At 31.8% G+C, this 23,136-nt stretch overlaps 3 protein-coding genes across 3 annotated transcripts; all 3 read left to right on the forward strand.

Moving 5' to 3' along the window:
* The first annotated feature begins 463 nt into the window (after window positions 1-463).
* Window positions 464-10,333, forward strand: LOC124933627 (diacylglycerol O-acyltransferase 1-like). The gene is made up of 16 exons (XM_047474061.1): window positions 464-943; window positions 1,685-1,765; window positions 1,932-2,005; window positions 2,106-2,181; window positions 3,594-3,661; window positions 5,980-6,103; window positions 6,335-6,430; window positions 7,154-7,255; window positions 7,338-7,474; window positions 7,592-7,673; window positions 7,777-7,797; window positions 8,591-8,653; window positions 8,871-8,918; window positions 9,024-9,086; window positions 9,180-9,233; window positions 10,027-10,333. Exons 1-16 carry the CDS (start codon window positions 626-628, stop codon window positions 10,129-10,131), a joined length of 1,512 nt encoding a protein of 503 aa, XP_047330017.1. The 5' UTR covers window positions 464-625; the 3' UTR covers window positions 10,132-10,333.
* Window positions 10,334-11,745: 1,412 nt separating this feature from the next.
* On the forward strand, window positions 11,746-14,888 carry LOC124933626 (BTB/POZ domain and ankyrin repeat-containing protein NPR1-like). The gene is made up of 5 exons (XM_047474060.1): window positions 11,746-12,388; window positions 12,553-13,306; window positions 13,382-13,564; window positions 14,336-14,609; window positions 14,726-14,888. Exons 1-5 carry the CDS (start codon window positions 11,882-11,884, stop codon window positions 14,730-14,732), a joined length of 1,725 nt encoding a protein of 574 aa, XP_047330016.1. The 5' UTR covers window positions 11,746-11,881; the 3' UTR covers window positions 14,733-14,888.
* A 1,324-nt stretch (window positions 14,889-16,212) lies between these two features.
* Window positions 16,213-22,876, forward strand: LOC124935935. Its single transcript, XM_047476379.1, has 17 exons — window positions 16,213-16,434; window positions 16,685-16,789; window positions 17,033-17,131; window positions 17,270-17,426; window positions 18,157-18,295; window positions 18,410-18,503; window positions 18,637-18,774; window positions 18,893-18,993; window positions 19,091-19,204; window positions 19,835-20,061; window positions 20,160-20,218; window positions 20,305-20,460; window positions 20,534-20,657; window positions 20,735-20,793; window positions 21,472-21,617; window positions 21,716-21,874; window positions 22,426-22,876. The coding sequence occupies exons 1-17, from the start codon at window positions 16,371-16,373 to the stop codon at window positions 22,735-22,737; spliced, it is 2,253 nt and encodes a 750-aa protein (XP_047332335.1). The 5' UTR covers window positions 16,213-16,370; the 3' UTR covers window positions 22,738-22,876.
* Window positions 22,877-23,136: the final 260 nt, after the last annotated feature.

A 23,136-nucleotide genomic window follows, 5' to 3' on the forward strand; every position in this document is an offset into this window, starting at 1 on the left:
TATTATAAAAAAATTACTTTAACAAAATTTGAGCTTAAAACATCTTCAAAACTATTATATCATTTAAACCAAATAAATTAAACTATTTTAATATAAAATTATTAATATTTTCAATATTTTTTAGGCTATTTTAATATAAAATTATTAATATTTTCAATATTTTTTTAGGTCCGGCCCTAGTTGATTTAATCGTTCATGTTGTAAATATACGAGGGGTCTGAAAACTTATTGAATAATTTTTTTTTTATGTCATGTTTTGTCGCAAATATTATAGATTATTCAAACATTTCTATTAATGGAGTAATTGGTTGCTTACCGCAATAGTTTGAGGTACAAATTGATGTTTAATTTAGATGAGGTCAAAATCGATTGAATTATAAAAGTTAAGGGACAAGTATATTTAGTATCTTGTGTAAACAGTAAAGTAGTACTTGAGTTCTCCATTCAAATCGCCCATGCCCTGCTCTGCGATTAACTTCAGTATCTTCTTCTTCTTCTTCTTCTAGCTCTATCTCAATTCTCAAACGCAGATTTCTTCAAATCTATGTCTTCTTCTTATCTTCTATGAACGCACTCCTCTTCTTCCTCACCGCCAACCAGCGTTTCCTTATTCTAAACTGTAACGATGCTTGATTCGCGAGAAATCGTCGGCACGACGACAACAACTTTGATGGATCGGAATCACTCGCTTCACAGACGGTCAAACGCCGCCGCGGCGATGACTGATTCGAATTCCTCGAATGGGAACTCATCCGGAGCTAACGGTCTTGGCAGTGACGCTGGTCAAATCTGTAATAACGGCAAGGATGGTGGCGAAAGGGTAGCGAATGGAGGAGACGATAGAGAAAATGATAGTTTCCATAAATCTTCTCTCCGACCGTCTGCTCCTGCGCATAGGAGAATAAAGGAGAGTCCGCTGAGTTCTGACGCTATATTCAAACAGGTGTTTTTACTCGACAACTATATATATTCACTTTAAAGCATGCTAAGTTGAATCCTTTTCATCTTCCATCGTTGAGGTTGGCTCGATACATAGTATGTTAGTCTTATGGAGGTTCTGGTCCAAATTGTTCTATGTTAAAGTTTCAGGGTATCTTGTAAATCATGTCTTGGTTGGGTGATCATTGACCTAATTATTACCATATTAGTTTTCAAAACTCAAATGTTACTTAAAAGTAAAGTTCCAATGTATACTTGGAGAACCTGGATTATGGGCATATGGTAAAATCATTGTTATTATAAAAGGAAAAATATTTCTTCAATTGCGCTTCTTTTTTTCAAATTGATCATTTTAAGGTAAGGGAATATAATTGAAAAGCACAATAACATAATCTAGACATTAGATTCCTATCCAATCAAAATAATCCTATCCTACGCAAATTCCTCATTTCTTGATCGAACATTCTGCTTTCCTCTGAATGTCCTTATGTTGTGTTCTTTCTAGATCATCCACCTTGTTATAGAAGTTACTAGGATAGCTATAAGAATTAATAGATGCTCAGAGCAATAAGCAATTGAACACAGAATACATAAGTAACATATATCACATAGAAAAGGTTGTACATCACTAGGGAATATTTTATGCTTAACTAGTCTAGTAGTCTTCATGGTTAAAACATTGAATTGGGGGTGTATATGTTTCATTGCAAAGCTAATACCTTATCACTTGTTAAATTATTGGCAGAGTCATGCAGGCCTTTTCAACTTATGTATAGTGGTGCTTGTTGCAGTGAACAGTCGGCTAATCATTGAAAATTTAATGAAGGTTTGCACATCCTACTTGTTTTCTTATATGCTTAAAGCATGCTTGTGAGTTCTTGAACAATTTAATTTATAGAAGTTCCCATATCCTATGGATATTTTGTATAGATACATGAAGGAATTTTTTTTGCACTAGTGGATTCAGATGACATAGTTTCTATTTTATGCAGTATGGTTGGTTGATTCAATCTGGATTTTGGTTTAGTTCGGGGTCATTAAGGGATTGGCCACTCTTGATGTGCTGGTAATGTGTTTTTTGCTCCAGTTTGTACGCCTTTTTTATTTATTTTAACTTTACTGAAAGATAATATGCTCACCTGATACATAATAATTTTGAACTGCAGTCTTACTCTTCCAATATTCCCTGTTGGTGCCTTTTCTGTGGAAAAGTTGGTGCAGAAGAATTGTATATCTGAGATAGTAAGTGAGTCGAATCTGAGTACATTTCACTCCTATTTATCTGATCATCTAAGTGGTTATTGACAAAAAAAATATAACCGGGATAACTGTTTCATATCAACTGGTTTCTTTCCCCTCTTTATGGATTTGACTTATACATCTTACAAATGAAAAAGAAACTGCTGTAATTCTGGAAATTGACGACTGGATACATTATCTTGACTTTTTTATGCCTTCTTTTATTTTTCCTTTTCCTGTATCCTCTGATTTCCCTAGGATGCTAATACATTGGAATCAGTAAATGCTTTGCACATAGTCTTTACTTTTTTTTTAATAACTACAGACTTTATATATTCATCTTGCACATGTAAAGAAAAGTGTAGTATGTGTAGAATTGGTGAGTGGATACTTTATTGTGACTTTTTTTTTCTTTCCTTTTTTCCCCCTTTTCATGTATCTTCTGTTTTCCCTAGGATGCTTAGATAATGGAACCAGTAAATGCTTTGCATATAGTCTATAAAATATTCATCTTACACATGCAAAGAAAACTATTGTATGTTTCGAAGGTGAATGAATACTTTATCTTGACTTTTTATTCTTCTTTTTTTTTCTTGAATCTTCTGTTTTTTCTAGGGTGCTAAGACATTGGAACAGTAAATTCTTTGCATATAGTCTATAAATATTCATCTTACACATGTAAAGAAACCTGCTGTATGTATGGAAATTGGTGAATGGTTACTTTATATGGACTTTTCATGTTTCTTTTTCCTGAATCTTCTTCTTTTCCTAGGATGCTAAGACATTAGAATCAGTAAATTCTGTGCATTTAGTCTATAAATATTCATCTTACATATGAAAAGAAAACTGCTGTATGTTTGGAAATTGGTGAAAGGATACTTTATCTGGACTCTTTTATGCCTCTTTTCGTTTTTCCCGTATCTTATGCTTTCCCTAGATTGCTAATATTGATTCCGTAAATGCATTGCATATAGTCTTTAACTTTAAATACACTATAGAGATGGTGAGAACAAGTTGCTAAATTTTGAAATGTAAAGCATAATTGCATTGCTAGATTTGCTAATTTGCAAATTTCACTAGACTTTGTAAGTTTGTAGATGGCACATGGTCATGTGCTAGTTGGTTGGTTGTTTAGTTTCAACTGTGTGAATCTAATCTAACCTTGTAGACAAATAAGGGCAAAAAAATTTATTCGTTTAGTTTCGGGTCAATGAAAAAAGGCAACTATGTTGAGCTACTTGAAAGCCTTGGATATAGTTTTTGTCTTTAGTTTGTTTATTAACAATCAAAGGCTTTTACCTTACTTTAAAAAAAATGAAAGTTGACATGAAGTAATTACTGTCTTAACATGATAATTAGAGATATTGACATGCATTAAACTCTGATGCTAATGCACTTCAAATGGTATACTGCAGGTTGTTGTTATTCTACATACACTCATAACTACTGCTGTAGTTCTGTATCCAATTATTGTGATTCTCAGGTTAGTTGTCAAATATTTTAATAAATTGGTTACCTTTCTCCATTAGCATCTTGAAAATCGCAATCATTTTGCTTTAAAGCCATGCGATTATAGTTTAAGGTAAATTGATCTCTCCACTCTATTAAACTGTATACATTTTTTTGAAAAATGGAAATTCCATTAATAACCATAATCGGCGCAAAGGTCATCTACTATGGTTGGAAAGAATCCATATATGTACAAGTCATCACATGTGTAGTTATGAATTTGAAGAAATACATCAAGTGACAGGTGGTGCTCACTTGAGAAAAGCATAAAACTATATTATAGCTCCAATAAGACGCTGTGGATAGGAGTCTATCTTTTATCATGCGTAGAAATGATTGAAACTTAACTTTCAATCACAACTAAGAGACCATAGGTCACAGGTTCAATTCCCATTTAGAACACTTTAAGTTGAAGTGGAGGTCATACTTGTGTGGGGTCATGCTAGCTTCCTACATTCAACAAAGAAAAAAAACTTTCAATCACAAATGTAGTTCTTTTGGTAGCTGATTGCCCATTTGCTTACAATGTTGCATTTGAACATTTGTCCAAGTGACCCATCAATGAAGAGATTTCAGGCAGTTCATTTCTTTCTCTTAGTTGTGAACAAAAAAATGAGTTCATTTCTTTTAAACCTAATTGAGGTTGAGTTCACACATGATTCCATAAATTGCTAACTTACTCCTGGTGTTTTACTGTTTAATAGATCATTGATGTAACGACCCAAAGATCGTCACGAGACTCGACATTTAGTATAAAAATATTTTTAAAGGAACATGTAGGTTTGGTAAATGTAAAAGAAATGATTTTGAAACTTTTTTGTTCTTGTCATATCTCTTCACTCTTATCTTCTAATTTTCTCAATTACTAGATTGTCTGTTTTTCACAACATTCAAACTTCCCATAATTTATACTTCTAATTGCCTTACAATTTTTCCACAACATAACATAGCGAGATTGTCTATTTTCTTACAAAAATCTAATCCCAAATTATATTTACTTCATCTAGTTGTCAATTACTATGACAACTACCAAAATACTTTACTTGACTTATTCTACAAGTCTATAAGCCTTGCCAAGCACAAAATCACCTCACGATCACTTATCTTCGACTGCACTTAAACATCAGAATGTGATTTAGCATCCTCACCTAAATCAAAAGTTGAACTATTAGCCTAATGCTAAGTAAGCAATGTAAAATACAATTATATACTTGTGCATAATGAATCATGATAACATCTTGTTATTTATTCTACTTCTTACTTAACATAGGTTAGGGGTTTTAGCAAAAGTAGGCAATACATAACATAACGTGCATCCGACTAACGGAAGAAACATAACATGCATCCACTAAGTTTCTTAGTGGAAGAAACATAACATGCATCCACTAAGTGGAAGGAACCTAACATGCATCAACTAAATCTTACCCACACTTAATAGTTTTACACATACTAATATAACTTGTCTTTCTTCACATTACATAGCCACAACATAAGAATCACCTAACGTTAAAACTACTCGCCACTTACCTCAACCAAATCAACCTTAGTACTTTTGAATGTAGAGCCCTAAAGGCCAAATATATATACATTCACTTACCTGAAATTCCCTTAGCGATGTTGGGTGCTTCCTCTCGTTGTAACTCACCTTGTAGACTTCAACTTTGAAGAAGATAGAAAGAAATTCAATTGAAATGGAGATGGAGAGGGCTGTTGGTTGAAGAACAAGAAAAATAGATGAGAAGATAATCCTAACAAAAGAGAGAGAAATGGGTGAAAGACCATGCACCCATCTTTCTTTGCAATATTGCCAAGTGGCACATAAATATTGCCACCCCCTAATTCCTACTTAATATTAGTATTCAACCCCCCTTTTTATCCCAACTTCAACTTTACTCCAAAATCTTAATTCCTCATTCACAATTCACAATTTAATAATACTGAATCTTGGTTATTACAATTGATGTATTTAAGGAGAAAGTAGTAAAGAGTAGTATATTGAAGACCATGAAAAGGCTCACAAATTTTAAGCAATTGAATATGTGAAACCTCCAATTTTCTACAAGTATTCACTAACATTGATATAAACTGTTTCATTCTCCTTACACTCGCATCTATCAAGAAGAAAGGAATATGCAACGGATGAGACTTCCTTGATCTTATTGGAATCTAATTTTTCTTTGATTTTGTTTCATTTCTCTTTCAGCTCGTTTTATACTAATTGAATGTTTCTCGTGTTCAAAGGAAATATCTTTAATGAATAGTTCACTCTTTCTCAAACAAAAAACTTTGCAGGTGTGATTCTGCTGTTTTATCTGGTGTCACGTTGATGCTCTTTGCTTGCATTGTTTGGTTAAAGTTGGTGTCGTATGCACACACAAATTACGACTTGAGAGCGCTTTCTCAGGCATGTGTTAAGGTAATGGTCTGTTGTATTCCTATTCCATATTCTTGTTGTGTGTGCATAAGTGATAAAAGTAACTATGGACACTGCAGCATTATATCTGAAATTTTTTATTTTCGAGCTAGGTTCTACCCATATTCTTGTTTCTCTAGCAATCTTTTCATCTGTGATGTGTTTCGCATTACAGAGTCTTGTTTACATTATGATCTAATGATAATATATTTTTCTTTTCATTTTGTATGCAAGGGGGAGGTGCCATATAGTTCAAATTTGTACTATTCTTATGATGTTAACTGTAAAAGTTTGATATATTTCATGTTGGCTCCAACGCTTTGTTACCAGGTAATATTTTTCTCTGATTTCCCTATAAGTTATTCATCTTCTGTTTGTATGTAAATTACAATAATATGATTTCATACTTTTATTGAAGAATTAGCTCAAGGAACAATGTTCTTATAATTTTCTTGCCAAACCATATTCCCTTTCTTACTTGTCTTGGTGTGGACACTATTTTTTTTGTCAGTGGTTACTGTCCTGTTCTCTTATTCTTTTCCCACCTGTTGTAATCCTTGTAATGATTTGACAAAATTCGTATATTGTTGACTAATAGAAATTTGATTTCCAGCAAAATAGTGAGAGCTTTATGGAAGTGTTAGCGGCTTTTTCCTTCATTATAATTCATGTACCATTACATAAACCTCCAGATGTAATATTTTCTGTTTCAGTGTTTATAGAGGCCCTTAGACTAAAATTGTACTTCAATCCTGTTTTGTTTTTATATGGTAGCATCCCGTGTTATTTTGATGATTTTACCTTTTTGAGCTAGCTTGTGAAGAATAGTTGTTATTTTTTATTTGCGCTCATCTTCTTCTTCTTTTTTTCAGATTTATACCTTTTAAATTAGATGTACTTGTTAGAAGGTATTACAACCTTCATGATACCTTGTTTATTTATATAGGTTACACAGAGCAACCAAGTCACTTCCATATGCAATAACTAACATTACCTGGCTAAATGCAATAACATCATTTTTTTCTTCTCAAACACACAAATTTCCTTTTGTAGCCAAGTTATCCTCGTACTGCATGCATAAGAAAGGGTTGGGTTGCTCGTCAACTGATCAAGTTGGTTATATTTACAGGCCTGATGGGTTTCATTGTAGAACAGGTAAGTTATTTTCGGATTGCGTGCTTAACGTTCCATGTCCCCCTCCTAAAGCTTGCTAACATTATTCAATATGATTCCACAGTACATCAATCCTATTGTTAAGAACTCACAGCATCCTCTGAAAGGAAATTTCTTGTATGGCTTAGAAAGAGTTCTGAAGCTTTCTGTTCCAAATTTATATGTATGGCTCTGCATGTTCTACTGCTTTTTTCACCTCTGGTATGTATTTTGTCTTTCATGATCGATTTCATCTTGTTCATATTACACTGTATTTGATTTTACATATTATTCTCAACCACGTCATTCTGGTTTTCTTGCATTATGTTGCAAATATAGGTTGAACATACTTGCTGAGCTACTCCGCTTTGGTGATCGTGAGTTCTACAAAGATTGGTGGAATGCTAAGTCAGTGGAGGAGGTAGAATAAGTTAGTTTAGTGTATTTTTAATTTCATATTATCCTTATTGTTCACTATCTTACTGACATACATTCTTTGGATCTCCTCTATGAGCTCGTTTCAGTACTGGAGAATGTGGAATATGGTAAGCACCTATAACCAATTTGCAGCTTCCTCTTAAAGTTTATTGTTTGTTTCCACTTTTTTTTTCCTTGTGTGGCTATGTTCTTGGTGGTTTTTTTCACACACAAAAAAAGCAGAGTAGTTTTCTATTTTAGTCCTTTACCCATTGAAAAGATTGTGCTTCTGTTTTGTTTTGGTTGCTTGTATAGTTGCGTGTCAACGATTTTGGAGGATCCAGATGAGAAACTGCCAATACATTTTTGAATCTGTATCTAACTAGGGCTTATTTGATTCGGATTATTTGGATTTATTCTAAATAAACCACCGTCACATCATCTATCAAATCATTAACTAAAATACCAAAATATCATTACTTTATTTTTTATAGCCATTTTAAATATTAAATACAAATTCATATTTTAGTCAATTAGCCCAAATAAACTCAAATAATCCATCTAAAAAATCCAGTTTATTGTTAAATAAATCCTAAATCAAACAAGCTCTAAGTTATGTTCCAAATGTGATCATCCTGATGAAATATTTAAAAGGAAACAGTATTTTCAAATGGAAACAGTAAAGGAACCTTAATTTTTGAGAACCTCGTAGAATGTAGCAAAATAGTAGTGCTGATAGTTTTGAGTGGCGAGTTGTTTGTCGTATAATTTTTTGTAACCATCATAGTAAGGTTTGGATTCTTGACCTGACCTCCAATCTATGAATGAAATCTCCAACTACCGGACTAATTCTTTTCACTAGTAGTTTTGATTACTGAATTGTTTGTTGTATAATTGATGAGAACTTTTCACTGATTACAGCCTGTGCATAAGTGGATGGTCCGCCATATTTATTTTCCATGCTTACGAAATGGAATTCCTAAGGTAAAATATCCTTTCTTTATACGTTTTGAGCACCTCGTTATGAATTATTTTGCTTTCATTTCTAGTGCATTATTTGTTGAGGTCTCTCCATGTCTTTCTACCTTTTATGTCAAGTTTGCTTGGATAATGGCCACTGTATTTTGTCAGATTCTAGTGTCTATGATTTTTGTTGTTCAAGTAATGCATTGTTCTTATTGATATCTTGGATTGGAAACAGATGGTGGCTGTATTGATATCCTTCCTTGCATCCGCTATTTTCCACGAGGTATGATTTTGTTCTTGTCCGTCATTCCCTTTGTCTCCATAATTCAGTTATCTGTGGAAAAAACATGTTCCACCAACAATCAAATTTTTTTCTTTTCTTTTGCAGTTATGTATTGCTGTACCTTGTCACATCTTCAAATTTTGGGCTTTTCTTGGTATCATGTTTCAGGTACACAATTTTGGAGAATTTATACCGTCTTTTCTTTAGGTTCCCATTTAACTAACTACGATTTTTATACTTTCTGGTCGCACTCTGGATCAGGTTCCACTCGTCATCGTGACAAATTACCTGCAAAATAAGTTTCAGAACTCAATGGTATTACTCTCCACTAAAATCTCTCAGATTAAGTTTACACATTATTCATCCAAAAGAAAGAACTAAAAGTGAAAAACCACTTACTTTTTATCTTAACTCAGCTTTGGCCCCATATGGAAAAACATTTATAGATGGATCTGGATCTCATTGAGAAACCAATAAATTTTGATATGGAAAATGTGGTTGGTTTAGATATAGACATTTATAAACTAAAATTTTAATTTGGTTACTACTTGTGACATCTAGTATGCACATTTGGAAAAACATTTTTGCTTTGAGTTTGGATTTGGATGAGAAACTGTCCATAACTTTTTTTTAAACACTTTTTATTTGTGAAGTATCTCTTCTTAATGACATTTTCTTATCCAAACTCAGACCAAACCCAAATGCAAAAGGAGAGCCTAGCCCTGTTTTTGTTTCTTTCTTTATTTGAAGCCTGAATTTGTTTTCTGGATCTGGGTCCAGCAGAAAAAATCTATATCAAAGGCCTTGTTCGGTATAGGTTATTTAAATAACCATAATTCAAAAATATCATATCAATCTCCTTCTCTTCTATCAACATCACTTAATTCATTACCCAAAATACTTTCTATTTTAAATTATTATTTTTTATTTTATCATTACATATTAATACTCTTTAAGTCTTTTTTACCAACAAAATCATCACCTTCTCAAATTCATCATCAATCATTATTTTTAACTCCAATCCGAACAAGGCTTATTTCATGCAAATGGATAGCTTCCATTCCATAAGTTAAAGAAGTTATTTTATCTTTAAATTGGATTTCTTCAGGTGGGAAATATGATATTTTGGTGCTCTTTCAGCATATTTGGTCAGCCCATGTGTTTGTTGCTCTATTATCATGACTTGATGAACAGAAAAGTAGCATCACAATGAATTTACATCCCCACCCCCACCAATGTTGGATAATCTACTTAATTCTAGGGTTGGTTTTCTTTTTGTAAATTCATTGGTTCTTTCTTATGGGAACTGTGTATAATTTTTGTTCTTATGTATTGGATCATTTGGGCAATAACTATACATGGTTTTCATATACTTCTACAATTTTGTTTTAAGAAAATATGTGTACTTGTTTTAAGTTTTATTTTCATTGAATGTACATCAATGAACGTGTTGTGTTGTGCTAGAATCGGGATTTTGGGATTTTTTTTTGTTGTTGTTGTAAGTATCACAATCGATAAGGTAAGGTTTTGTAATATATATTTTTTGTTAAAACTAAGTTACAAGTATTTTCAATGTTGCATTTAATAATTTAGGAAGTTTATACATGTTTTTTAAGTCATTGTATTATGATATAAATAAATAAAATTAGAAAATTTATTTGAAAAATTATATATGTTAATTTATTATATTTATTTATTTTAAATTAACAATGTGAAATTGAACTATGATTATTGACCAATAAGTTCCTTTACAAAAATTTACTCTACTACAGTTGACCTGATCAAAAGATATCATTGGTATTAAGGTTTAATAACTACACCTTATTTAGGTCTTGTTTGGAACATTTAAATAATTTGAACATAATTATTTTTATTTTTTTATTAATCATATTACTCAATTAAAATATATATATATATATATATATATATTTTAAATCATTATATATTAATAACTTTTAAAAAATATTATCAAACAAATTTCAACTTCTTAAAATCATTAACAATTAAATAACTCACTACAAAACAAGAACAAAGCCATTAATAGACAATTTTAAAATCAATTAAAAAATTCAAATAATTAATAACTCACAAACCAATGCATTAATATTTAAATAAACAAGAGATTAATAATAACAAATTGCAAGTGTTTTGAATTTGTATTAATAATATATAGTTTATTTCGAAAAACGAAATTGGGACATTACTATAATAATAAGAGGTTCTAATAATAAAAATAAGATATACTTTAAGTGCTAAGAGCTCATTTGATTTTGGAATTTTTAAGTTCTCTAATAGAAAAAATCAATTATTAAATTATTTATTTTATCAATCAAATTATTAAAAATATAAATAACTTACTTTTTTTTTCATTAAATAACCCAACATCAATGAGTTTTTATAAATTTTACTAAAAACTCACATAATCATATTTTTTTAATCATCAAATTATTTAATTCATTAATTATAATATTTTTAAATATACATAAACTCTTTTTAAAAATTAAAACATTTTTCATTTAATTTTATAAAATTTAAATATATAATTTTTTTTTATAATAATTAAACTAAGTAAAAACTTAATTTTCATCAAATAATTATATATATATTTATAAATCTAATAAAAATCATAAATAACTAAACATTGTGACATTAAAATAAATGGAATGGCTGAATGGGGACAACTATATTTTTTTATTACTATTGGTCCACGCGTTATTCATTTATTGGTTAGACTTAGTCCAAAGAGAGAGAAGATTTGAAATGATCGAACGGTCATCATTTCTCAATCTCGCGTCAATGATTACAGTTGACCGCAAGAAGAAACTGCTTCTTCTTCTTCCTTCCGTTCTAATGGCGATTCCAATGGCGATTCTCACTTGTCAATGCAACTTCGTCACTTCCACGCCGTTCTTCGTACCATAGCTCTCTTTCTCTCTTTTTGAAATTTCCTTTTGTTTCTTTCCATGGACGCTCGAATGACTTTCTCCGATTCTAACGATATAAGTGGAAGCAGTAGTATATGCGATATAGTCAATACGGAATCACCAGGTATAGAATCCCTAAGAAAACTATCAGAAAATCTCGAGTCAATCTTCAATTCATCTATTGTTCTTAACTCATCCTTTTCCGATGCTACGATCATCGTCGAAGGAGACAGAGAAATCCCCGTCCATCGGTGTATATTATCCGCGAGAAGTCCTTATTTCAAAAACGCGTTCTCTGGTAAAGAAAGAGGAGTTAAACTGGAATTTGAAGGATTGCTTAAGGATATTAATTTGAGCTTCGATGTTTTAGCTATTATTTTAGCTTATTTGTATACTGGAAAGGTGAAACCGCTTCCGGATGGTGTCTGTGTTTGCGCTGATGAAGATTGCTCGCATGTTACTTGTAGACCGGCTGTGGATTTCTTCGTTGGATTGTTATATGCTTCGTTTACCTTTCAGATATCTGAACTCGTTTCTCTTTATCAGGTAAGAATCTCTATCTTTGAAAATGATTGAGCCTTACTGAAGAATGAATGAACAAATTGATGTTTAACAGTTTATAGTTATGAATTTATGATGATTATGATGAATCTTCATTAGCTTCATGATCACCAATTGATGATTGATTCGTTTTCTTTTGTTTCATGAAGAGACGCTTACTAGACATTCTTGACAAGGTTGTAGCTGATGATCTCTTGCCAATTTTAAGCGCATCAGATGTTTGTGGAAATGCCTGTGAGAAATTATTCATCGCCTGTATTCACTGCATTGTCAAATCCGATATCGATGTTGTCACTCTTGAAAGAACCTTATCGGAGAATATCGTGAAACAAATCATGGACTTACGATTAGAGCTTGGCTTAGACGAACCTGCGCTTGTCAATTTCCCTGACAAACATGTAAAACGTATCCACAGAGCTTTGGAATCGGATGATGTTGAGTTACTAGGAATGCTTCTTAACGAAGCGCATACTACTCTAGACGACGCCTGTGCTCTCCATTACGCAGTTGCCTTCTGCAATTCCAAAACTACTATGGATCTTCTTAATCTCACTTTAGCTGATATCAACAGGAGGAATTCAAGAGGATATACTGTTCTACATATTGCTTCAATGAGGAAAGAACCTAAAATCATTGTATCTCTTCTCACAAAGGGAGCTCAACCGTCTGATCTTACGCCAGATGGGAGAAACGCTCTTCAAATTTCGAAAAGACTTACCAAGGCTTTAGATTATTACAAACCTAAAGAAGAAGGGAAAATATCTCCAACGGATGGTCTATGTATAGAGATATTGGAACAAGCTGAAGGGAGGGCGCCTGCGTTAATGCTAGGAGAAGCATCTGTTTCTCTTGCGTTAGCAGGCGATGATGTTAGAACGCAGCTGTTATACTTTGAGAACAGAGGTGATTTATTCGAGTTTTTTTTTATACTTGATTCTGTTTCTTCTTCTACGAAAATTTAACAGTAATTGTTAACAGTTACCTTAGCGAGGCTTCTATTTCCTATGGAAGCAAAGGTGGCCATGGAGATAGCTCAAGTGAATGGGACTTTAGAGTTCTTGTTGACAGCCACAGGGGTGCAGAAAACCGTGGACTTGAATGATGCACCATTCAAGATCAAAGAAGAACATCTCAACAGGCTTAGAGCATTATCCAAAACTGGTAAATATGATCTCATTTGAATCTAGATTCATTCTATAGCCCTGTAACCCCGAATGGGTACCATTACTCGTAAAGAAATAGTGGTTTGGTCACTAAAACCCAAGCTCAAAAATATTTATAGTCTATTAGATTCACTCTTATAAGAATTTCATATTTATTGGGATTTCCCGAGGTGAGACATTTAGAGCTTTCAAAAAAACCGGAAAACCGTTAATTTATCGGTTTCATTTTACCGATTAACCGATTCTAGCGGTTCCGATTAAACGGTTCGATTTTCGGTTGAGCTATTTTTCTACATGTTTAACTGGTGATATTTATATTAGATATTTTTGTAAATATTAGTTTTAAATTTTAAATTAAGATAAAATTCCTTTCAAATTTGAATTAACCGACTAGAACCGGTCAAACTACTAATATCGTCCAGTTAATCAATTTGTAAAATAAAGGAAAAACCAGACTAAACCGGTTGAACACCCCTAGGACATATCACAATTTCCCCAACTTCGCAATCTCATTTGTTTCTTCGGAATTCAAGAGTTGATCCCCATGACACTTTGTTCCTACCACTGAGTAGGCTATGATATTACCTGTAACGCCCCAACCCGGGTATATTTACTCATGACAAAATATACTATAAATAGTCCTGAACAAACCACTGAGTCACCACACCTAAGCTCAAAAGGTACCCATGCAGATATTTATAGTTTATATTTATAGGAAATCGTGAAAGTTGAAGATTGTTTTGGGTTGTAAATTTGGTTAATTTTGCAGTGGAATTGGGTAAACGGTTCTTTCCGAGGTGTTCGAGAGAGATAGATAAGATAATGGATGCAGAAGATTTATCGGAGCTGGCTCGGTTGGAGAACGAGACAGAGGAGGATAGGCAAGTAAAGAAGAGGAGATTCATGGAGCTGCAGGAGATAGTGGGGAAGGCATTTGTGGAAGATAAAGAGGAATATGATAGAAATCAGAATATATGTTCTTCATCAACAAATACAACATCCAACAAGTTGGGAAAGAATCGTAGAAGATTTACTGCATTCAGGTAATTTCTGATTTTGTTGTTTTATGAGTATGTTACCCATTTGGACTTGCTCTGTAGAAAGAAAAGTGAAAAAAATGTGATATTTTGTCTTTCCATTTGTACATATATTTATGCAGATTATAATGATTGTCCATTTGGCCACGGTTGCTGCCAATCCCATAAGTATTAACTGGTCTGTTTTGTGATATTTTGTTTCATGTTTGTTAATTGGGAGTTTTTAGTTGAATTTTTAGTATTTAAATTTTATAAAAAGAAAATAATGGTATTTTAGTAGATTAATTAAATAATTAACTAGATCAGGTATAATTTATTTTTGATTACCATTGTGGCTGAAAACATGTATTTTTAATGACTTATTATAAATGGCAAGACATTATCTGCAATTCTACAAAAGTAGAATGTGAGTTTTTTTTAGTGATGGTGATTTTGATTTCAAAATGACTGTCATTATGATTTCTAATTTTACTAATTAATTATTAAATTAAAAGTAAAGAGTTATGCATAATAACAACTTAAGTTGGATTGATCTAGAGCTTGATTGATATTGATTTTTTTTTCTATGAATTCATTTATATTAAAATTTGTTTAAAATAAATTATTAAAATATAAAATAGGACTATTTTAATATTTTGATTAATGATTAGTAATTTAATAATTAAAATGAGATTGAATAGAATTTAAAAATTAAATCTTATACATGTAACTTATTTAAATGAGTTATAAAAAAAATGCTAATACTAATATTTAAAATTTAATTAAAAAAATGGGTTTGTTTTGTATAGCAAACATGTTTTAAACCTAAGATGAATACTAAACACGCAAGAAAAATTATAAAATTTTTTATTGATCAATTATTCTAAATACGATCTTATCTTGACAATATTATTTAAAAGAATTGATTCAAAATACATAATTGATCTCTAAATACGATCTTATCTTGACAATATCATTTAAAAGAATTGATTCAAAATATATAATTGATCTCTTAAAATTATAAGGCATCCCCTAACCTACTAAAAAGTAGAAAAATATAATTATATTTAAATAAAAGAAAAAGAAAAAAAAAGGTCCTCATGCTAAAACTTTTAGGTCTAGTTCTTTTTGGATTTTTTAAAAAATTCACACCAAATCAATTTTCCAATCAATCATTTCTCAACAATCACATCACTCGTTTCATTAACCAAAATATTAAAATACCCTCTATTTTAAATTATTATTTTTTATTTTATTCATATATATCAAATACCTTTTAAGTCTTTTTACCAAAAATAATCATCACCTCCTCAAAATTATCACCAATCATTACCTTTTTCCCTCTCTAGGTTTTTTCAAAAACCCCAATCCGAATTAGTTTTTTCTTAAAATATTAATGCATATAAAAATGCTGTCATCTAATTTAAACTATTAAAACATATCACCAACTGATCAAAGTGAAAAAATATGAAGAAAAAAAAATACAAACAAAAATCTCCACTTTTCTTAATGTAAAATGAATAGTTTATTATAACTTAAATCTAAAAATTAATTTAATTTATGTAATATTTTATCAATAAAAAAATTATATACCTTCAACGAACAAAGGCTGCTGCCTGCAACTTAGAGGAGTGAGATTCCATTTTTCCTTTCTTTGGTGTTCATTCACTTAAACCCTATAACCCTAGACTCCCCCAACAGTAACCCTTCTCGCTCAGGCCACAGCTCGATGTTGTACGTACTGATAATCTTACCAAAGCTCAAATAATTGCACTTTGAAGAACAAGTATGATGATGCACAGATTCCGACTATTTACAAAATTTTCCAGAATTCTGCCCCGAATTCATTCAGGTCGGAAATGCTGTTCAACTTTTTCATTCTGAAGTGTCCAATTGGATTATTGCTGATAACCCTTCAAACTAAGCAGCATTCTTGTGTTTACATGGATTTTCTATCATCTCTTTTATTGCCTTACTCTAGTTCTTTTTAATCTATATTCTTATGGGTTTTTTAAGAACAGAGAAGATTGAGAAAGGTGTAAATGATTCATCAAGAAATAATACTTTTTTTTTGTTTTGTTTATTATTTCTTCCCTTACCAGGTATCCCTTATGTGAGACATAGCCAAGATGCTCACTTCTTTATGCGTCATTCGAAACCTTTTCCCTGCGAACATGTCTTGGAAACAAACATTACCATGAGCAGAGGTAGATTAGTATCTTTCCTTTCTTTCAAAAATACCAATATGTTCAATTTTGTTCAATTATCATGATGGACTAATTCTTGACTATTACTTGAGGAACTTCTGAAAGTTCTTTTCTTTTCCTCTTTTTTAAGAAAGAATTAAGTCAGCTACAAAGATGTTATTTTCATAACGCTGCTGCTGCTGCTGCTGTTGCTTCTATGTATTACCTGTCTTTTATGGGTATATTCTAACTTATCTCTAGCAGTTTCTTTCAGGTTATCAACTACTGCAGAAGTATTGGATGAATCCCCTTCTCAATTTGATTTATTGCCCTTCATTGAATCTACTCTTCATGACTTTGAAGGTATCATAACTTCAATTTCTTGTATTTTTAGCTCCAATTTTCTATTTGTTTACTATGATATTTACAATTAAAAATCTGAAGTGCAATACATTCCTTAAAGTGGTAGTTTCACATCTTAATGTTTTCCATGATTCTTAGGTCCTCATCATCGTTGGTTCAATAAAGTTGAAGATGCTGACAAGTTATGGAAGAGAGATGGCATATTCTTAGTTCTTTCTGGTACATTCATGGATGATACTTCAGAATCAGGCTGGAACTCTGTTATGTTAGAAAAAGTGAAGTACCTCCAGCAAAGGTAGAATAGAATAATACAAGTTGTATATTGGCTGCTAATGATTTCTAAGATGTCGTCTTGTTTAGCTTTCTTGAAATGAAAAGGAATGAAGATCAGTTTTCCTTTATAAACTTGTTTAGAATAGAGCTAAATCACCCTTAAGCTATATAAAGGGCAATAATTCCCATTAGCTTTTGAAATTACAATGAATTTGGCCTTGTGAAACACTGTTTGAGGTTTTAATAAATTATAATGTATTTCCCCCCATATTTATTGTAGAAACTACTTATTTATTTATGAAACATAAATGGTAGGATAAAAAAAACCACCCATGGACTCTGACTCAAACCCTCAATTGGGTTTGTAGAACCTTTTTAGTAGATGGGGAAAGGCTTGGAGAGTTTTTAGAGAGAAGGAGAGAGACTCAGAAACATACTTGTTTACAATGATTATACCTTATTTATAAGCTAATACTATATTCTAAACAATGTTCTTACATGAGCCTCTCACATGATTTCTATAGAATCAACTCTTCCTATCTAGGTTTTAATAACCTTTCCCTATTCCGTATCAGATTTATTTTGTATCAAAGCTGAAAAGCTAGTCGGCAGTTTTTCCCTTTAACTAGTTTCAGGATGGATTCACTCTACTTCAAAAGTTCAGAGTTATGTGCTCTTTATTCCACAAAAAATCATGAATTGAGTTGCCTTATGTTGAAGTAGGAGGCTAATATATTACCTTTTGTGTTTAGGTACTCTGGAGTACAAGTTATAGGCTTCCAGTCATGCAATTCTTTCAACTCTTCTGCTGTTGAAACTTCTCTGTCACAGATATTGATGAATGAGTATATTACTTTTCCTATCCTGTTATCTACCAAAACTTTCGACAAGGTTAGTAAGAATTACTTATCTACCTCTGTTTGTCGGCAAGGACTTTCCCACACATAGAAAAACATGTCCTTGATGGTTACATGAAATTATAAGTGTAGTTTGGGATGTCTCCAGATAACAGATCAAGCACAATTTGTTATTTTTAAAGACTTCAAGAGCCCTTACCGTTGTTATGACACTGATGTTGATATTGGAATCATGGAGAGAGGTGTGTTGTTTTTTCTTTCTCTTATTTTTCTTGGTTCGGCTTATTTGATTCATACACGTAGAACCCTTAGTGAAGTCAGTCAGTGACCAAAGTTAATATTTATGGTTTGTGTTAATTATGGTGTTACCTGTAGCTGTTAAGGAGCTTCTTCAAAATTCTGAGAAACCCACTAAGATGAAAGCATTTGATTGGACCTGGGTGAAGCCTTCTGAAGTAATTAAGGAGCCATGCATTTCTTCTTTGCTAAAGAATTTTGTTCTTTACTTCCCCGGTAAACCTTTTCTTTGCACATTTACTCAGAAAGTATACCTGATGATTCAACATTATAAATATCTCATCTTTTTTCTTGATCATAATTATTTGGAAAGATGTGATGTTTGTTGTTGTAGGGTGCATATCTGTTGATGAGAAAGGTGACCGCCTTTTCCTTTCAGACATTAATCACCACCGGATTGTTATCTTTGACAGCAGTGGAAAATTTTTGGACTGTGTATGTTGAGAGTATCTTTTTACATTATGTTTGTTGGAAGTACTTTGTGAAATAATATAATGGAATACAACTGAAAGTGCAATTGACATTATCCCAGATAGGTTCATCCCCTGGTTTTGAGGACGGGGAGTTTGAAACTGCCAAGTTATCTCGCCCAGCCGGTTCTTTCTACAATGAAGCTGAGGATTGCTTGTATTTTCTCGACTCAGAGGTATGGTGCTTAAAATACTTTTAAGACAAAACTGCCTTTTACATGTTTCACTGATTTTGTTTTGTTCCCAACGCAAAACTGCTTCCTAATAAGTCATATTCCATGACATGCTCACTTTGTTTAACCATCTTTTCCTAAGTATATGTATCTTGATGCATCTATGTGGTGTACGGTTGCAACTGGTAAGACATGACCGTTATTAGTATTATTTTTTCGAGAAAAGTGACTGATTTTGAGGGACCTTCTTATATGCCTTTAATACTACATATATTTTTCTCCGTGCTTCTCTGTATGCTGATTTATTAAAGTTGGGCATAATTCATTTTATTCCAGTCAGGATCACATATAGGATCCATTATGCTGATTTTTTTAGAAAGTGTTATGCTATATATATAGGATCCATTAAACTTATTTGGAAACTAGTATTTTATCAGAATCATGATCACATTGGAAAATCTCCAAAGTTAAAATTGAAAGTTTTTTTTCATTTAGTATAAGATTTTTTCGGGATTATCATGATTCATATTATGATTTATGTTGTTTTATTTGGATCATGATCCTAATTATAGTGTAATTTGTTTGCTTCATTTGGTATATAGATTCTCATACTTCTTATTTCCACGTACTTAGAACCATGCAGTCCGAAAAGCTGATATGCAGAGGAGAGTTCTAGAGACTCTCTATCCAGCCAGCATTCCTGAAAAGAAACCTATTAGTCTCTGGAGCGAAATTATCAGCATGCTATGGGTGAAAGGTGATGACAGTGCAAAGCCTGAGGAAATCAATTCACGGACATTTTTATTTCCTTGGCATCTACTAAGATCATCAAATGATGATCTTCTTGTAATTAATCGAAGGTAGAGCGACCAAAAGTATAATTTCATCCGATAGTGATTTACAGTCAGATAACTTAAACTATTTTCCTTCAATTGATTGAATCTTTAATATATTGCAGCTTTGAAACTTTATGGACCATTGATCCACAATCTGGTGGGATTAAAAACATTACAAAAGGTTTAGATCTCTGCTCCAACCACTTCACCAAATACATGTATCATTTTTTTTTGCAATCATTCTCTACTGACTGTAACTATCTAAAGGATCTTCAAAGATAATGGAAATATGTGGAGAACCGATAATGGAGAAGACATCTCTTCTGAAGGATATCCCGCCTGGTTGGTTGAAGAAGCATGATGATGCCAACTATGTGTCTTCATTAGCTAGCTTTAAGGACTATGTAGTTATATGTGATCCAGGTGAAACATATTTGATGTTGGGTTTAATTATGGTGAAGATTTGTTTTGTATTCTGACTAGTCTTTTTCAAAAGTTGGGCACAGGGTTTTGAAGTTCAATAAAGGATCTGGTGTCATGTCCAGATTTAACTTCTCAAGCTTTGGGATTCTTGGACTTCCATATTGGGTGACTCCAAATTTGGAGAGAGTTAATCTTATGTAAGTATACTTTTCTCTAATATTCAGTAACAATAAGGTTTCTATTTCTGTTATTTGATTCCTTGATGATATTCCAGTGGTCAGGGACTAACAGGCTGTCACATTGATCACATTCAGAGTTTCAATCTATTGCCAGGTACTTTCTATGATGTATTCTAAGTCGAGATTTTGAGTAGAAACGATTAAGGTTTCCTAATTGTATTGTAAATTTGTAACTGAAACGTAAAATAGTAAAGTTCTACTAAATATTGAAATATAAGCCAAAATTATATAAATAAACTTTCAGCATGTCTTCAGCATGTCTATATTATCATTTAAACGATTTCCTGTGTATTATTTAGTCGCAATAAATAATTAAAAGAATTTAAATGCATAGTACTGTATATAAAATAAATGTCTTTATTTTTTAATTTATAAAGCATCCTAAGAGAATTCAAACTAAAAAGTTAGATCATTAGCACATTTTATATTATTTGACAATATTGATGAACATAAGAAAAAAGATGTGTATATAAGATATAATTACATAGTTTATTTGACATCAATTCTCATATAAATGAGTTTTGTTTTTGTAAAAATTATTCACTACATTTCTATAAATCGCAGAACTGATATAGTTTCATACATAATTAGTATCGTGAGATGTTAAAATCTAAATCGTAACATTTTAAAATTATAACTAATGTAGGTTTTATCTCGTCTATGTGTGATACTTTATCAAGATGTTTATTTTCCTATAAATTTGCAAAAATAATGTATCCTATTACCTATAGGATGGCTTAATTAATTTTTGAATCTTTATATTGCACATTAGGCCATGTTGATATACAGTTGAATGTGGATATTCCGGAAGATACTGAAATGGTTGAACCATTGCAAGAAGGTTGTCTTTGGCGCCAAGCTAGAGGGTCAGCCATTGTTTTCTCAGGAGCCGAGGATATCTTGGCTTCCTCTAAAGAGGTTTCGTACCTTATTTATTTAACTTTATGAGCCCTATGCTCTATCATTAACTTTTCATACTAGCCTGATGTTATGTATTATATTTATAAAATATACAGATTGGAGTTGCACAACAATGGTACGACGAATTGGATAATCTTACATTTTCAACACCAGATGAAGAACCGAGTGATGAAGAAGAGAGCACTGTTGACAACATGAAGGAAGGTGGAATTTGCATTGATTGTGCTATTGATACAAGTCCAGGCACGAGTGAGGTATGTTTCTATGGTCTCGTCTATTCTCAACAACTTTTTTCCTTTGAAAATTAACTTCTAGTCTAAAATCTGTTTGGCTTGAAAATTAACGAAAAATTGTGTATGAATGTCCAAATGTAGTTAGTAACATTTACCAAGGAAAAGAGTTTGATTACTTGCTTTCAAGCATGCTAAATAGCTTAGTTTCATGTAAAGTCAATGATTTTGTGTTTAATAACACATCTTATCACTTAAAGTGTTTATTCGATAACTGTTATTTACTCAATTATTAGAAAATTTGGCTTAAATCAATAAGCTACAAATAATTTAACTCTTCCATCTAGTAAGAGCATCCAATAGACAGCTTTAACCCATTAATGTTAATCAAATTACATAGTTATAAGGCTAAAATAGTCCTTGCATACTTTCTCGACATTTTCATTTAGATTCGTTCTGACGTTTATTTTTCATAAACTTAAAATTCAGTATTTTAACACATACTAAGCACCTTTTATGATTTCCTTTTTTACAATGAGTTTATAGCAAATTATCCATTCCTTCATCTTCGATAGGTTATCATCTATGCTGCACTCTACTTAAGACTTAAAGGCGATTCACAGTCAAAATTGGGGTCTAGGGAGAAGATAGTGGCTAGAATAGCACATATATTGAATCCAGTTTGGGCCGAGAAGAATGGAAGACCAGACCCGGGTATTAAGATGCTATTGGAATCCGAAAGAAACTTGGAAGAATTGGTCTTCATGAAGCCATTGCATGTGAGGTTAAAGTTTGAGTGTGGTGATCATCCTAAAGCTGATAATTCAAAAGATATCATTCTTACAGATTCTTCCATTGATGTCAATGTATCTTTAGCTAAGTTATAGCCCCTATCTTTTTGGGCAATTTTTGACAATCAAAAGATATCATTATTACAGATTATCTTTAGCTCTAATAATATAGCCCTTTTTTTCAACAATTTCTTGGGGGTGGTATTCTTGTAATATTATTTTGATGTAAACATTATATAGATTGTGTTTGTGACATTACATTTATTTTTTCTACTTCAATTTATATTGTTTCATAGAAAATGCAAAATAATAGCTACTCCTTGTTTTATTATTATTTTGGCATATTAAATATGATAGGAGGGACTTTGTTGTTGGGATTTTGGCATAATCTAAAAATGCATATTATTTCTTTTCAATCTCTCAATTCATGATAAAATATTTTTATTTTATTTTTGTAAAATTTAAATATTAAATATATAAAGATATTATAATAAT

The sequence above is a fragment of the Impatiens glandulifera genome, chromosome 4, assembly GCF_907164915.1.
Source record: "Impatiens glandulifera chromosome 4, dImpGla2.1, whole genome shotgun sequence".
In the NCBI taxonomy this organism is placed as follows: domain Eukaryota; kingdom Viridiplantae; phylum Streptophyta; class Magnoliopsida; order Ericales; family Balsaminaceae; genus Impatiens; species Impatiens glandulifera.

Excerpts from the sequence above, each read along its gene's own strand:
- LOC124933627 (XM_047474061.1), top strand. The coding sequence starts at position 626 with ATGCTTGATTCGCGAGAAATCGTCGGCACGACGACAACAACTTTGATG. Across the intron at positions 7,798-8,590 it reads ACTGGAGAATGTGGAATATG|CCTGTGCATAAGTGGATGGT; the intron begins GTAAGCACCTAT and ends CACTGATTACAG. Across the intron at positions 9,234-10,026 it reads ATAAGTTTCAGAACTCAATG|GTGGGAAATATGATATTTTG; the intron begins GTATTACTCTCC and ends GGATTTCTTCAG.
- LOC124933626 (XM_047474060.1), top strand. The coding sequence starts at position 11,882 with ATGGACGCTCGAATGACTTTCTCCGATTCTAACGATATAAGTGGAAGC. Across the intron at positions 12,389-12,552 it reads AACTCGTTTCTCTTTATCAG|AGACGCTTACTAGACATTCT; the intron begins GTAAGAATCTCT and ends TGTTTCATGAAG. Across the intron at positions 13,307-13,381 it reads GTTATACTTTGAGAACAGAG|TTACCTTAGCGAGGCTTCTA; the intron begins GTGATTTATTCG and ends AATTGTTAACAG.
- LOC124935935 (XM_047476379.1), top strand. The coding sequence starts at position 16,371 with ATGATGATGCACAGATTCCGACTATTTACAAAATTTTCCAGAATTCTG. Across the intron at positions 19,205-19,834 it reads TGTATTTTCTCGACTCAGAG|AACCATGCAGTCCGAAAAGC; the intron begins GTATGGTGCTTA and ends CCACGTACTTAG. Across the intron at positions 20,062-20,159 it reads CTTCTTGTAATTAATCGAAG|CTTTGAAACTTTATGGACCA; the intron begins GTAGAGCGACCA and ends AATATATTGCAG.